General features: G+C 41.7%; 1 protein-coding gene across 1 annotated transcript in view; it reads left to right on the top strand.

Annotated features, from left to right (window-relative positions):
- Positions 1–14,910, top strand: part of LOC137667920 (ALK tyrosine kinase receptor-like) — a 61,684-nt gene that overhangs the window by 31,853 nt on the left and 14,921 nt on the right. Inside the window, exons 3-4 of the mRNA XM_068409536.1 lie at positions 3,981–4,112; positions 5,614–5,714. Coding sequence (XP_068265637.1) covers positions 3,981–4,112; positions 5,614–5,714 — 233 coding nt within the window. The remainder of the gene's footprint in view (positions 1–3,980; positions 4,113–5,613; positions 5,715–14,910) is intronic.

Here is a 14,910-nt window from a genome sequence, read left to right as displayed (position 1 = left end):
AAGCTTGAATTTGTGATAACATGAGCAAGTGACCAAAAAAGCATAGATAATTAATTCTACAGGGGCCAGTTTACTTTCCAGGCAAAAATGCATGAAGAAACCACTGGATTCATTTATGTCCTAGTGATAGATACAGCCCAGCAGAGTCTCCTTGCAAGCAAAATGATGAAGTAGCAACCTGTTGCCATGCAGTGCTCTCTTAAGGTTCCTGTCTTGCATACACTAATCCTTTTTGGTTCTTTCTTGATCAAAAGCTATACCTCTAGCAACAAATTCTAACCTCTGGCAGTTCTAAACTTAGCAAAGCCTTCTGGCATTAGGGGATAACTCTTTCTTGACTGTGTTGAAAAGTATTTTCCCTTTTGATGCTTCATTTCTGGTAGAATTTGGCAGACCAACTTTGCTAGCATAGAGGCAGACATTGAAACAAACTCATCTTTAAGATTCATGTGCTTCTTTAAGTTCTTTGAGTAGATTACCTTTTTGCCTTCTGAGATTTCCTCCTACATTTGGTAAAGGTCCATACATACCAGAGTAGGCTTTTATGCTTGGGTATTTTATAACAGAGGTCTGGAATTTCACCCAAAAGATCAAACTGTAGTATCTGGTTGATTTACATCTACTTTTGAATCAAGAGTGTGCTCCATCCGCTTGCGAAATTATGCCAGTTGCTGATTTTTCTTGCTATTAAAGGATGAAAAGTCTGCGTTAAAGTTAAAAAAACCTTGAACTTAATTACCTGTCAAGCAAAATCTAGATCATTCTGAAGTCTTGAAAATATTTGGTTAGGAACAATTTTAACACCCTGCAGCTTTTCTCTACTTTATCACTCAAAAGCAGAGACTCTTATGTTCTCACAGTGCTCCAATCTCACTGGATTACTCTATTCTCCCTCCCGTATCCACAAGCTGCATCTTAATCTTACTGAGGTCTAAATTTGTTGAGGTTTCTGTCGCTAATGATAATATTCAACATAGCAGGTTTCAATAGGCATAACTCCTGCCCCCTCGTTTACTTGATTTTCCAATGTCAGATTAGCTTTCCATCATCAGTGCAGTGTCTGCGCTAGTGTCAGTTTGAATTATAAACATTCAGAAAATTGAGAAGCACGTGTCAATGGAAAAGTGCTAGCCAAAGAGCTCTTTGTGGAGTAGCAATATGTGGAATCGTAGGTGCTGTATGTATTTAAGGTAAGAAAGAGCAGCAGACAAAATGCATCCAGTGCACAGGATGTCTGAAAATTCATAAAAAATTAATTTGTGGAGGAGGAATGAAATTTTCTGGGAAAGTAATAGCTTCTTATTTATGCCCTAACTTGTTCATTGACAGCGAGCTTTTTCTGGCCTCTAGGCAGGGATTGCTACTTAGATGACTCCTCCTGCTGCTCTGACTTGTTTACATCATCCTAGATAGCGTATAGTCATGAAATGAATTCAGTTGGACACCGAGCCAAGCTGTTTCAGTCGGAATTCAGGACACATTATAATTTGTCATTTTCTTTGGATCCCAGCCTCCGGCTGCGCAATGAAATGTAATCAAGTTCTGTAGAGGGGTAAAACACAAGGAAGCATCTCTCTGCTTAACAGCTCCACATTTAAAGACTAGGCTGAAGGAATTTGGAGCTTTTTAAAAGGAAAAACTTGAAAAAGCCTTAACTCCAGTACAGGTTTTGATCTTTTCATAACGAATTTGTGTGCTTGCGGAAAATAACAATAAAACACGTCTCTAGCCTCCATTTCAGGTTCCAGGTTCAAATTTGGCCCTACTAAAAAGCCACAGATGTAAGATTTGTTTCAGTTTCCTCTGTGAAGTGAATTGTGATTCAGACTCCTAGAAAATCAAATACTCGTGGTCTAGACACTGCAGTTGTGGTGTTCCCCAGCTGTTTTCTCAGGGTAGACGAAGGAGTAAGTGAATGTGCCACTGACAGTGAATTGCCTTTTGAGGTGAGTCAAAGCTGAAGCCCCGTGAGCAGCAGGTATTTAAATGACCTGCAGTCTCAGCTAGGAGGTTCTGCTGATATTTGAACATTTAGAATGATGTCAAGTTTGGATACTGCTGGCTTGCTTCATAGATAGAAAATTTCAGAGGGAAAAATTCCTAATAATCACAACAAAATCTGAGTTCAGGAGCCATCTCTTCTCACAGGGAAGCTAATGAAATTGCCATTATCACATGACCAGCACATCCTCTTGCTTTAGGATTTTGTAGTCTATCATGTGTTTTTTAAGTGAAGAAATTTTTACTCTGATTTTGACAAGCAGTTGAAAGGAAAAACTAATTTTCTGGATATGGGGGTTTATAATGTGTTTGCACATGAAATTTCATTTTTATCTTGCAATTTTAAGTAGATTTCTTGTCTCATTTTCCTTTAAAAAAAAAAAACAACCTACAACAAAAAAAACCCAGATATTTTTAGCAAAAGTTTAGGGCAACAGGGAAGGAGAAAACAACCAGGGCTAAACTGGTTTTTAGTACAGATTTGAGTACACAATGGTGTAAAAACTCTGCAAAGGCAGGAATATCATCATCCCTTTATGGCTACATCTGTTCATCACAGCAGTTTTTCTGGTTTATTGGGAGAAGGACCACCCCCATTGAACAAGCATGTTCAGGGGCTTTGTACTGCCAGCCCCAAGGACTGGTTAGTCTATATAGCAGGGTAAAATGACTGGTTGCTCTTCTTTACCTCTCTTCTGGCATCTTTAATACCTAATGCAACTCTATATTATATTTCTGCCAGGCTAGCTTTGTGCTCTACCTTTTTCCCCATCAAACCCAGTTTGTGCCCTTTTATTACTGGGAAGCCTTCTGGTTCCTGGCAGAGTTGTTAGCTGCACCGTGGGTGCAGAATCTATATTAAGGATCACTAGTGATTCACTAAAAGTGACAATAGTGTCATGGTGGTTGTGATTTTACACGTCATTTTACAAGGTCTGTTTTCTACTGAGGTTGCTTAATAAGTACAGAGTGTGGCCTCATGCTGAAGAAGAGAAATGCAAAGGTAGAACTAGACATCAGTAGAAATTAGGAAGGCAGAGAGTGTTTATTGAGGATAATGGGAAAAATTATTTCATGAGTTTTGAAGGAAATGTGTGATTCATGGCCGAGTAGAGGATGTTCACCTATGGCAATAAGTGTATGACTCAGGGCAAGAGCAGCAGTGCTTTGCACCCTTTGTAAGAAGAACTTGCAATGTAGGTAGGGACAGAGATGAAGAAGGCATGAAGTTACCTTCTGCTTTGAATGAGATAACTATTACTTTAAAACTGGTTAATTTAAAGGCAAAAAGCTAATGTATCTTTATGGTTTGGAGCTGGAAACTTGCCTGAAATCCCAAGCCAGTGACAGAATGAGTGGGCTTCAAGGCCTGAAAGTATGGCTTAAAATAAACTATCCTCTTTTCATCCATTCATCTCACCAAACAGATCCACAGGTGCAAAAACTGAGGCACAAAACGATTCAGTGCTTTACCTGAGACCACATCAGTGCTCACAGAGAGTAGAGTCACATTGCTGAGCTGGGCTGACTAGAGACCTTGACTGTAAGGGAAGGGGAATCATGTTAAGAACTTATCCCTCTCCAAGACTTCCCTCCATGGAGCTGCAGCAGCAGTGGTTAGGGAAGCCATCTCCAAGGTGTAACCTTGAGTGGGTTTACACCTGTGGAGCTGTAGAGGCCAGGTATTTAGGAGACCCCATAGTGTACACTGAGACATGTCCTGTCACTTGGATGCATCAGAGTGTGGGGGGAGTCACTTACTCACAGTCTGGGGGTTGTTTCCCTTACCGCCACCCTCCCCATGTTCAGGCATGCACATGACTCCACACAAAAGGACTGAGTAGCTGTGGGGATGCCCACATGCCCTGAGCAACCCTGTCAGAATAGTCACTGCAGCTTCTCTGTGTGCCCAGGAGCATCCTTCTCCTCAGCTCACCTGTGTTTTTCTGTGTGTGTGTGTGTGTCTTTCCCTCTTGCAGAAAATCTTCCCTCTGGCTTTTACTGTTCATTTGAAGAAGGAGACTGTGGCTGGATGCAGGGCTCTTCTGCGTCCCATCCTTCTCCATGGCGGATTGGAAGCCCGGAGCACAACCGTTTTCCTTCAATAGAAGGTGTGTGAGAGTAATAGTAAGTGCAGAGAACGAACAGTGGAGAGCAAAAATGATACACAAATGGCAGGGAGAGGGAATAAAACACAAGGCATGTTTTCATATGTTTTTTACATATTCAGCCTCCAGTGAAACAAAAGCCATCTTTCTACTCTAAGTGCTTTGAGCGAAAGTCTGTCCTGCTCACTTTCTGTCTTGAGGGTATAGTCTGGTACTTCAGACCTCCCCAGCTGACACCAGATACTAATCTTGACCCTTTCTAAACAACACACCAAGTATTCATCTGCATGACCCTCCTCCATACTGATCTGATTTTTTCTTTACAATTTTCCTTTTATTTCCTCTGTTTCTCTGTTCTGCTTCTTTTTTCTCCTTCTCATTCCCTTATTTTTCTTCTCTTTGTTACATTGTCCCTTAAGTTCCACTTCCATGTATAATTACTCTATACTTGGTTCCTTTAGCTGAATTCCAGTAGTTCATTTCTAATTCTTCTCATACAAACCATTGAAGGTTTATACCTTGGGCATTGAACTGGCTGAGTTTTTGAACCATTGAACTGGTAGTTGAGTTTTGGCACACAGGCTACCCGCCAGGATAAACTTTTTCCTAATGCACCAACATGAATCATTGGAGGCATTTATTGCTGAGGCAGAGCATCTAAAGGGATACAATAATAACAGCAGAGTTAGTGGTGTGTAATCCCAACATTGCTTTAGAAAGTTAGATCTGGAGTTAAACATGAAAAGTAAGATTCTCTACTTTTGTGTGAACTAGTATAGGCTACAGTGCATTTATGCCATCTGATGGCTCAGCCCACGGTATTACAGACCACAGAGTGATGGAAGCATAGGTAAACATGAAGGCAAAGAGACAGAAAGAGGGTACTGTGGGGAGCTGGCAATAAAGTGCTGCTGATTCATGATTTGTCTATGCTGTAGCGACAATTTCAACAAAAGCCCAAATAACTGGGCTCTAAGTAGTGGCACTGTCCTGAACTGGAGGGCAGAGCTGAAATAGTGCAAATACACACCTTTTCATGCAGAGCAGCCAAGGAAAAAGCCTGGTGTTACTACTGCCTTTGTTCCTCTTGTTACAACAAATGATTAAAGGAGGAAAGTGGCCTCCAGCTGCATTAATATTACTCTGGTGGTATTTTGCCATGGTTGTATTTTGTTTTGGGATTGGCCAAGATAAATATTCTCTTCCAAGTTACTTTTAGTTCATAAAAGATACATTTTATTACTCAGCCTTGCAAGGAGGATGAATCTGAAGTCATGGAGGAACAGAACATATTTGTAGGGGGAAGGTAGATAGACTTCTTAAATGTATTTCCTGAGTATGTTTGTTGGGTGAAGCTGCATTTCTAATAAATTGAAAAAGCCTTCTGCTGTCTGGCATTCTCCTGTAGTAGGAGCCAGCTAGCATAGGTTCTGTGAAGGTTTAACAAACTCTGAAACCAGAAGGTAAGTGCTGCAGTTTGACCTCTTCCTGCTCTTTTATACAGGTTGTGCACTCCTCCTCAACACCAGCAAATCGCCAGCAGTAGCAAACACTGTCATGACCAGCACTGCGTTTCCAGCTCCTTTGAGGAACTCCCCCTGCAAGGCAAGTCTCGATGTTCTCTTTTCTTCTGTAATTTACAGAGCTTTTTTGTGTGTCTGACTCTGGTTTCCAAATATAGGCGCTAGGTCAGTAGCACAGCAGCCACTTTCTCTGATGGCTTATCTATAAAATATACGTATTTAATGCCCCTGTGTGCAAGGGAAAGATATGGTTAGCTGCTTGAAATGCCACAAAATGTGCTCTGAAAAGCTTGGCATATCTTGTCTTCATTATGCGGCCTCACATGATGTATTACAATCTTCATAATTAGGTGTATATGCTGTAAGGGTACGGCAGCCAGCATTACATAAACGCAAAGAGGAAGAAGCTTACTGCATGAAAAAACATTGTATTTGCAAGATCCAAGACTAGGCTTCAGGACTGCCCCTGAGCTGCTCAGAAAACAGTGCATGCTTTCTCTAGCACAGCTGGGATTTGAGTTGGCAGGTCGTCATCATGCTGCACCTCAAGCCTACCAATCCTCACATAGGCCTTGTTCATGGGTGCGCTGAAGTTAACAGCAGCAGAGATAAATTCATGTAGAATGAAACCAGGTTCTTATTCAAGCAGAAAAGCTGTAAGACATCAACTTAAGCAAGCATATCAAGGCTTGCCAACCCTGCACAAATGGTTGTCATTTCTGAGTCAGTTGTACTTAACCCTTGAACTGCAGATTACAGAAAGATGACCTGTCTGCATCTTTTTACTCTAGTCTACAGCCTCACAGATTATATTATCACTGATAGGATTTATTAATGCCTTAGGACTTTGAACCATGGCTAGTGACTTAGAGCATTTCATATCTTGAATGGTCACCCTGAAATGTCACACAAGCTCCTGGATCCTGGAGCAGAGGGATTTGGGAAAATTGATCCTAACAAAGCACAGTTTGGTGTTTGTTGGTTGAGCACTGAACAGACAAAAGAATCAGATTCTCCATGTTCCACTGATCTTAAAATGCAGAAAGGACAAGAAGGGATGCATTAGAAAGTTCTCTGCAATGAAAGTACCTAGAAGATGGTATTTCTTTGGCTTAATGTTTGGTTTGGTTCACTTCTGTTGGATATCTCAGTTCATACAGCAAAGTGCATCTGTTTTTGCTCTCTTGATATATTCGTGCCCTCCTTCTTTAGGAAATACATTCTACCTTGTTTTTCCTCCCTTCTGTGACAAAGGTGTATGCAAGTTCTGAATATTCTGCCATGGACCAGCAAGAGCAAGTGTTTTTCATAATCCACCTGACACAGGAATCAGAGTGAATGATTTCCCAATATGTGTATATTTTTTTCTTATGTATACAACAGTGCAAATAATTAAACTTGCCATCAGGGGAGAAGCTGCCATGTATTTCATCTGCTCACATGCCATCCCACCTCCGTCACTCCCCTTGGCACTTAAAAGGCATCCGAACGCATCCAGCATTGCAGCTGTTGGTAATAAAGAGTGAAGGAGCTTGGCAAGGGTTTTGTCTCTTGCTTTTCATATAGTGTAAAAGCTTCTCTTCTCAATGAGCCCCTGGTGGCTTCAAATTCTATTTTACTGGAACAATCTGTCTGTGAGCAGAATAATTTAATTCCACTTTTCAGCACAACACAAGAGGAAAAAGGAGATATTCTCCCCCTACGCACTTATTCCTCCAATAGGTGCCAACAAACTTCCTTATAGTGAAATTATAGTCAGAAAAGAGGTTGTGAAAATACCATAATGCTGTCCTGTATTTATTCACCCTCAATCGCTTTCCGATTGAACTGGCTCAAGTTCAGGCACTAAAAGATGAGTTTTCTTCTACCTGTCACTGCTGACAACTCCACCTGGCATGTCACAACCAGGACAGATTCTCTGGCAGCTGAAAACCCACTGACAAAACTCACTCATGATTCATGTGGCAAAGGGATCTCAGCAAGTGTGTGTTAATTAGACCCATTCTTCCTCAGTCAGAGCAAGCCGTAAACCTGCCCTCCCTCTTGTATTTGGTCCAGCTCACATGCTCCTTTAGATATCTGCTTGCTTTCCTTGCATGTTCACTGATATAATGGCTAGTTCAGCCAGTTGATTCCAGTACCCCAGAGAGATTCGCATCCTGCACCAATATATTTTAATGATGGAGGCTGTCCTTAAGCCTATCATTTAACATCCTTCCTCCTCCTTGTATGCCGTGTCTGCCCAAGTATCAACATGCCTAGCTCAGCTGCACTCCTAGGGACAAGACTGAATGTGCTGTCCTGGCTACTCAGCTCACTCACCTCTCCTGGGTGAGTGGAGCTTACCCCTGCTGTGTACACAGGACTTTATCAAAGGCCATATGCTCCAAGTCCTGAGACCAACAAGGAGGCCAGCAGACATCCCCAATTTGCTGATCTTGACTCCTCTCTCTTCTCTCCCTGCTACGTAGAAGCTCTGGGGCACTACTAGACCCGTTGTTTGCTGAAGCTACAATTTTTTCCCCTTGTCCCTGAAATTGATTTTATTTTATCCAGTCATGTTAGACAATTACATCCACCATAGCAAATGCTGACACCCTGCTTTTTAGCCTGAGGTGTACATAGGAATTACTTCAACCTCAGCGTGAGGAGCATTACCTGCTGCAATACTGTTTACCGGACTGGAGGATTCTGGTTTTTGGCCAGAATATCCATGGAACCAGGACTCAATGCTCATAAGGAAACAGTCATGCAGTCCACAGTGGGTGCCAGCCACAAAGAGTTTGCTAATGCTTCAGGCTTGTTTTTTCTCCCTCAGCCTGGCTGTTTAATCTTCCACTGGGATAAACTGGCAATGGAGATGACTGAACAGTCTGAGAAAATGACTACTAATACCCTGGAGACTTGTGGGGTGGCCTGGTCCAAACACCTTCCCTGCTGAGATTCTGGGCAGCTGTTTGCAGTAGTGCTGATGCTAGCACTTGGAGACTTCAGAGCCTGGATGATCTTTGGCATACATATTGCTACTAAGTGTAGGGCAAGCGCAACCCTCCATCTTTGTGCTCTCCCCAACTTGAGGTTGGTCACCAGGATCGTGCTGAGCTGCTTGCAGGCTGTGCTTCTCTAGCATTTCCCATGCCCTGTGGGAGGCTCCTCATTAACTCAGAAAGGGAAAAATCAGCCTGACCTACTCTGTACTGCCCCACATGCATCAACAGATGAGAAGAGGGTAAAAATGCATGCAGGAGGTAGAGTAATAAACACAGCATGTACTTTCCCACACATGTTTGGGATTGGTGCTAATATGCCTTGCACTTTGTGTATAGCTTTGTATTGCACTTTGCTCCTGTTTGTTTTGAGCAGCTTTATACTTTCATTTTCTTTGTTCTTCAGTGCTTTTGGCAGATCAGAGCGGTTAGTTTGTGATGCTGCCCTTTGTTCTTGGTTCAGTTAGTTTTTCTCTTTCTTTTTGTTGTTTTATTAAATCTTGGCTAGAGTATCTTGGCTTCAGAGAATCTTTTGTTTGCAGTCCAGACAGTCTTTGTTATCCTTTTCATGTTGCACATTCAGTACAGTCCTTTGCCTATTGACCCCATTAAATGTGTGTTTAAAACCCAGCTTATGCAGTAAAGGGAAACTGTGGGTCCTCTGTCAAATCTTGGGGGAATGCAGGAAGTGGTTTGTGTAGTCCATGAAGAGATGCTCCATTACCCTGAAGCAGCCAGAAAGAGGAGATGCAACAAAAAGCTCAGGAAATGCTTCAGGAACCAAACTGAGTCACTGTAATCAAGAGCGAAAATCTTTTAACCCACATGTAAAAGTTCATTGGAAACAAAGCACGTGTTTGAGCATAGGAATGCAGATAAAGTGCAAAGAATTAGTATAAACAGTGGCCTGATTTAAAGGCAGAATTTATAGAGCTTAAGTAATAAAATGCAGCATTATTCACCTGTTCTCTTCACACTGTGATTCCCCTTCTCTGAGTGGGAATCAGCTGGCCTGATCGTGGAGTGGTCAGACATTTCCTCATTTTCAAGAAGAAATCCATATGCATGTCATCAGTAGCTGTACTGCTGCCTGGGAATCTGGGAAACCACATTGCAATTAAAGTCCAAGGGAAGTGCTGTCATCTCAGACACGACCCCTGGTGAAACTAAATTGCTTTGCCGCAGTTGATAGCCCCTAGGTGCGAACAGTTTCCAGACTATAATGGCCACCTACTTCTCAGTACTTTGCGAAGATGTCAGAGAGCTGACACAAGAATGTTGCAGATGTTCAAGGAGCACTCACCTTCATGTGGAAGCTGGAGACTCAGTTCTGGCCCCCACGTCTGGACAATGAGGCAATCCCATCTCCCTCAGTCTCAGCATTGTTGCTGTACAAGTGCAAAGTCATGTACATTGGCTTGCTTTTCATTCCATTTTTCAGAGATGCTCCTTGCTGTCTGCATCCTCAGGCTTTGAAGGATGCTGTAGTGCCTGTAGATCATAAGAGTCATACCCGTGTCTTCCCAAAGTGTTTGGGCTTCTGTCATAAAAAGATGTAAGACCAGGCCCAGAACTCCTGCATTCCGTGTGGGTTTGGTACAGTGTGTACCTGTCTGGGCAGCAGTAGTTGTATCTATCGCGCAAGACTTCGTTTTGTGGTGGATTATGACTGTTCCATTTGAAAGTCGCTGCAGAAGCAATGAATGGTCTGGAGACTGATTTTTAGAAAGGCTGTGCTTTGCTCAGCACAAGGGAATCTGTGATAGACCTTAGTGCTGTATCTGAGAAGTAAAAGCACTGCAAGCAGTTTTGGTGTAGGCTATAATTGATAAGGAGAACAACAACAGAGGTGGTGTTGCCTTGGATGGTGATGAACTTGAAATTAGAAATTAGCCTTAAATGTTAGCATGTGCATCTCCACGAAGGAAGGTAACTCTTTGCAAGAGGGACTACATTGTAACTGGGAACCAGGTTATTTCATTATTCTGATAGATCCTGGGTCAAACATTTTAAAGGGTATAGTTGTGCTGAAAAACAGTGAAAACATATTCTTGTGATAGTAAAAGAGCTTTGTGCTTTTGGCCATGTTTAAAATAATGAAAATCTTTTTCTGACATTTTGACATTTCAACCAGCTATTTCTTGAAAGCCACCATTTGTTATGTAAGTAAGTACTAAACTGAGCCAGACTTCTTTTAAGCCTGAAATTACTTTTTGAATGTAAACATACTCTCTCTAGAAAATAAATACAATATGTTGATGTAAAAGAGTATAGTTGATGTTTGCCCTCTCATTCGGGTTTATAGATATAAAGATGTTTTCATCCTCTATGGTTTTTAATTCCGTTCTCTTTTCTATGCAAAAGTGTTGTATTTTTTTCAAAGCCTGTAAATCAATAATATAAATCGTTCCTTGAGTGCATTCTGAGCCCCATGCTGACACCTGCAGAGCGTGTCTTTTTCTGCTCTATTCCTTGAGCTTTAAATAACTTCGAAGGGTACATGGTAATAACATTGACTCAGAACATTTATGAGCATGAAAAATGCAACATAGATATGCCTCTAGCACAGCCTTTCATGTGCTTTATTTTGCAGAATGTTGTTAGCATCCTTTTTTTGTTTTAAAGTGGTGTTTTTAAAATCTGTACAGCTTATTCACTGTTATCTGTCCTTAACTTTTCTTGCTTCCTTTGCCACCTGGCTTCTGTGTCATTTGATTGGGGGATCTATAATATCTGCAATTTCTTGAAGGCCTGGTCACTCCACAGTACTCTGGCAGCAAAATTATGACCTCTTTCTCTATTGTTGTTGTCTTTATTTTTATGTTTGTTTGTTTCCTGAAATAAAGGTGCTTTTATTACATTCTTGATTTTATAAAAGTAAACATAAGTTAGAAATAATGTGAGAATAAGTAGCATGAGATTCTGTTCGTATAAAATACAAGCTTCTCTTACCTGCCTAGGTATTTTAAAGCTATATGATCAGATCAGTTAGTTATCATTTTATCATTTATGTAAGGTTTTTGCTTGCATATCTGAGTCCTAAGCAAAAGCAGAAGAGTCAGCAGGCTACAAGACAGACTGATCATGCACAGCTGTTGATGTGGCCAAAAAACAGGAACGAGACCTTTTGGTCATCTTTCTTATTCATAAGAGTCCAAGTATAAATTGCTGAGCAGTCCTAATAGATGTCTTTGCTTGTACTGTTGTGTGCAACCATTTCTCATTTCTAGTAAGAAAAACAATATTGACAATATGATAAACGTCATGTCTCAAACGTAGATCATATTCATGTACAAAACTTACTGAGGCTTGGCAAAGGTGTCTGCAGCTATTGTCTAATTCTGTGTAAATCATATTCCAACTTGCAGCTTCAGTGTCCATTCAATGATGAGGTGTTTTCCAAGCTTCTTTAATGCCTGACTTACATTTACTGGGTCAGTACATTCAAATCTGAAAACAGCTCATACTGTTTCCTGTCCAGTGAAGAAGACCCAAGACAAGAGTTACATTTTTCAGAAAAATAAATGTCTGTATTTCAAGAATCCACAGTTCCTGGTCAGGAAAATTTTGAGCAATTCCTTTGAGCAAGTATTGTAGGTGGGGGGGGCAAGGATTGGAGGCATGAGAACTGTGTAACGTGCTGTCTCACAAGATGTAAGCCTGTGGTGTGGAGTTGGGGTGTGGGTAGCAAGATAGGTACCAGTGGGATCCAATTACTGCAGTTCCTTGGGAACAGGATGCCTGTAGGCTCTTCTGCATCTTCTTAAAAATACCTTACTCCAAGCCTCATTTGAAATATGTTCATCTTTTCCCCTTTCTTTGGTTACTTGTGCTAAAGACGGACAACTGGCTTTTCCTGCCAGGTAGGACTGTAATGCTAACAGTCAGGGACATTGCCACTCAGAAAGGGAGGCAAAAGAAACAGCAACTCTCCAGAGTGTCACTGAGGAATGTTTTATTGATGCTGCTGTGAGTGTGTGTCATTGGTCCTCAGTCAGACATCTGAGCACCAGTTCATACTGGAATGTTTCTAGCCATTAAAGTAGACTCACAGGTGTAAGCAGGCCCAAACTTCACCCAGAAGGTTCTCAGTATTCTGTTTCTTTTGTGCATAAGGAAGTAAAATGCAAGTCTCCATTCTCAGGTGGTCTTGAAATTATGCAGCTTTTGCTAGAAAATCTACCCTCCCTGTTTTTCTTCACCTCTCTGTTAAACCTGCCAAGCTGTGTCAGTATTGATAAGGATTAGTTTTTTGTTCTTTCTTGGATGAATTGACTCTCCTGTTTGTCAGTTCAGAAATTCCACAAACTCAGAGGCTAAGGGGATTCTCAGAAGGCATCTTTCCAGATGGTATTTGCAGTACAGTGCATGTGGCTATCTGACCCAAGCTCTGCCTCAATATGCTGTGTGTTTACCATGGGCTCCCACTCCCTTGAATTTTCCCCAAATCAGTTTAGAGCTTTTCATTTACTGAGTCAGTGGGTTTGCATATGAACAGCTAATCACCAGCTATGGTGGGTTCTAAAGCCAGAAAGCAAGGTGCCATTGAGCCAATGTCTACCTGCAATGCTTAATTAATTTCTCAGTGATGTTTCTAGCTTCTGAATATTTTGCTGCTGGTTTAACACAGAGGGAGATGTTTGATATATAATGTTAGGGGTATGCCACCAACAGCCCAGATTCAGGTTTTTCCAAATGTGCCACTGCACTACTTACAGGACGCATCGTGTATATAGTACCATCTGCCATCATTGATGCCATATTCTGTAGCAGGAATGCCAGCCCCATTCGGAAGTCTTTACTATGACATCCAGCTCATCGTCTGCTCTGGTTCACTTCAGCAGGTGTGAAAAGACCTGGACCGCCCTGCTGTGAAGCTTAGAAACCACGGAAATCAGAGCCAAAAATGCCCATTTGGACACAGTGCCAGTCGATTCACTCAGAGCCAGTTCATTAGAGTCTGCGTGTTGCACTTTGCCAACGAGCTGCTCTCCCACATCTAATGCCAGCTACGTCTTTCCTTCAAACAGCTGACATGTGTGCAAAGGCATCCATTACAATTCATCAATTGCTTCAGCTTTAGCTCTAGTGTTACGTTAATAGCTATCACAGGGTCGCTCTTTTCTCACTTCTGATTGTGTAGATGTTGCCTCTTACTGTCTGGCAGGTCTCCAGAAGAGACAGAGGTCTGAAAGCTCCTGCGTAGTAGGAGCTTCAGGGGTTTACCTCTCAAATTTTGAACTGTCAAAATGGCACAGTGAAGCTGCTCTCACTTACCTGTATTAGAAATTTCACATGGTGCATTACAGTAGGGTTGGCATTAGGGTCCTAAAAGTGCTTCACATATGGACTCTCAGTAAGAGGAGTTGCTTTCCTTGCTATAGGTTGAGTGCTTTAAATGTCCACTGGCATTCCAAAGTTACTAAAAAAAAAAAGTTTAGTCCTGATCGGTTTTCTCGAGGGAAATTACTTAAGTGGGTCTGAAAGGTATTCTAAAGATAATTAAGGGAGAGCAATATTCACTGTAATTTCAGTAGTCTCACTTCATAGGCACTTGAAAGTAGAAAATGCTCAACAGGTTATTTAATCTTGTCACCTGACATTAAGACCATGTATGCACTGAGTTAGAAGTAGCCATGCAGATATCAAGTTTGAAGGCATCAGCCTCCTGCAGCATAAACCTTTGTCAGCAGCCTCTTCCACAATTCAGCTGCCTCCCTGGCCATAATTTTGTATTGTATCAGAAGCAGTTCTTTGCAGCCCTGCTGAACTCTGCTTTTTCTCTCTGGTGTCTGCGAGGTGAAAATGCTCACAATTCATCCTATGGTTTCCACTGTCTGATGTTATGGAAACGGACATGGGACTCCACGAGTCCTTTCACAAACTTGGAGTGAGAGTAAGCTGGTCTTTGGACTTGAGCAGTGGCTTGTCCCCAGAAGGGCTGTGGTCTGGTAAGCCCCAGTGATGGTTTGCTGAACTACTGAAAACCTATGCATCAGTCTTGAACATCTGTGGTCAAAATGAGGTAATGAGATGGATTCACGGACCCACACCTGCATATCAGTTTGTACACCTTATTGGTGCTTGTGTCATATACACTAGCAATTCAACAGACCCAGGAGTGATTCCAGGCAAGTGCAGTGATTTTTGGGCTGGAGAGAAAGAAGAACGACGTGTAAATCTTTTGGTCTCTGTCATAGTTTTGCAATGTAGCCAGAGTTGCTGCTGTTTTTGTAAATTTGAAGACAGGCAGGTGAACTGCGCTGTTTACCTAAATTCAGTACTGATAAT

The sequence above is a fragment of the Nyctibius grandis genome, chromosome 1, assembly GCF_013368605.1.
Source record: "Nyctibius grandis isolate bNycGra1 chromosome 1, bNycGra1.pri, whole genome shotgun sequence".
Lineage (NCBI taxonomy): Eukaryota > Metazoa > Chordata > Aves > Nyctibiiformes > Nyctibiidae > Nyctibius > Nyctibius grandis.
Note: the sequence above shows the minus strand (reverse complement) of the source record. Positions and strands in the feature narration are given on the sequence as shown.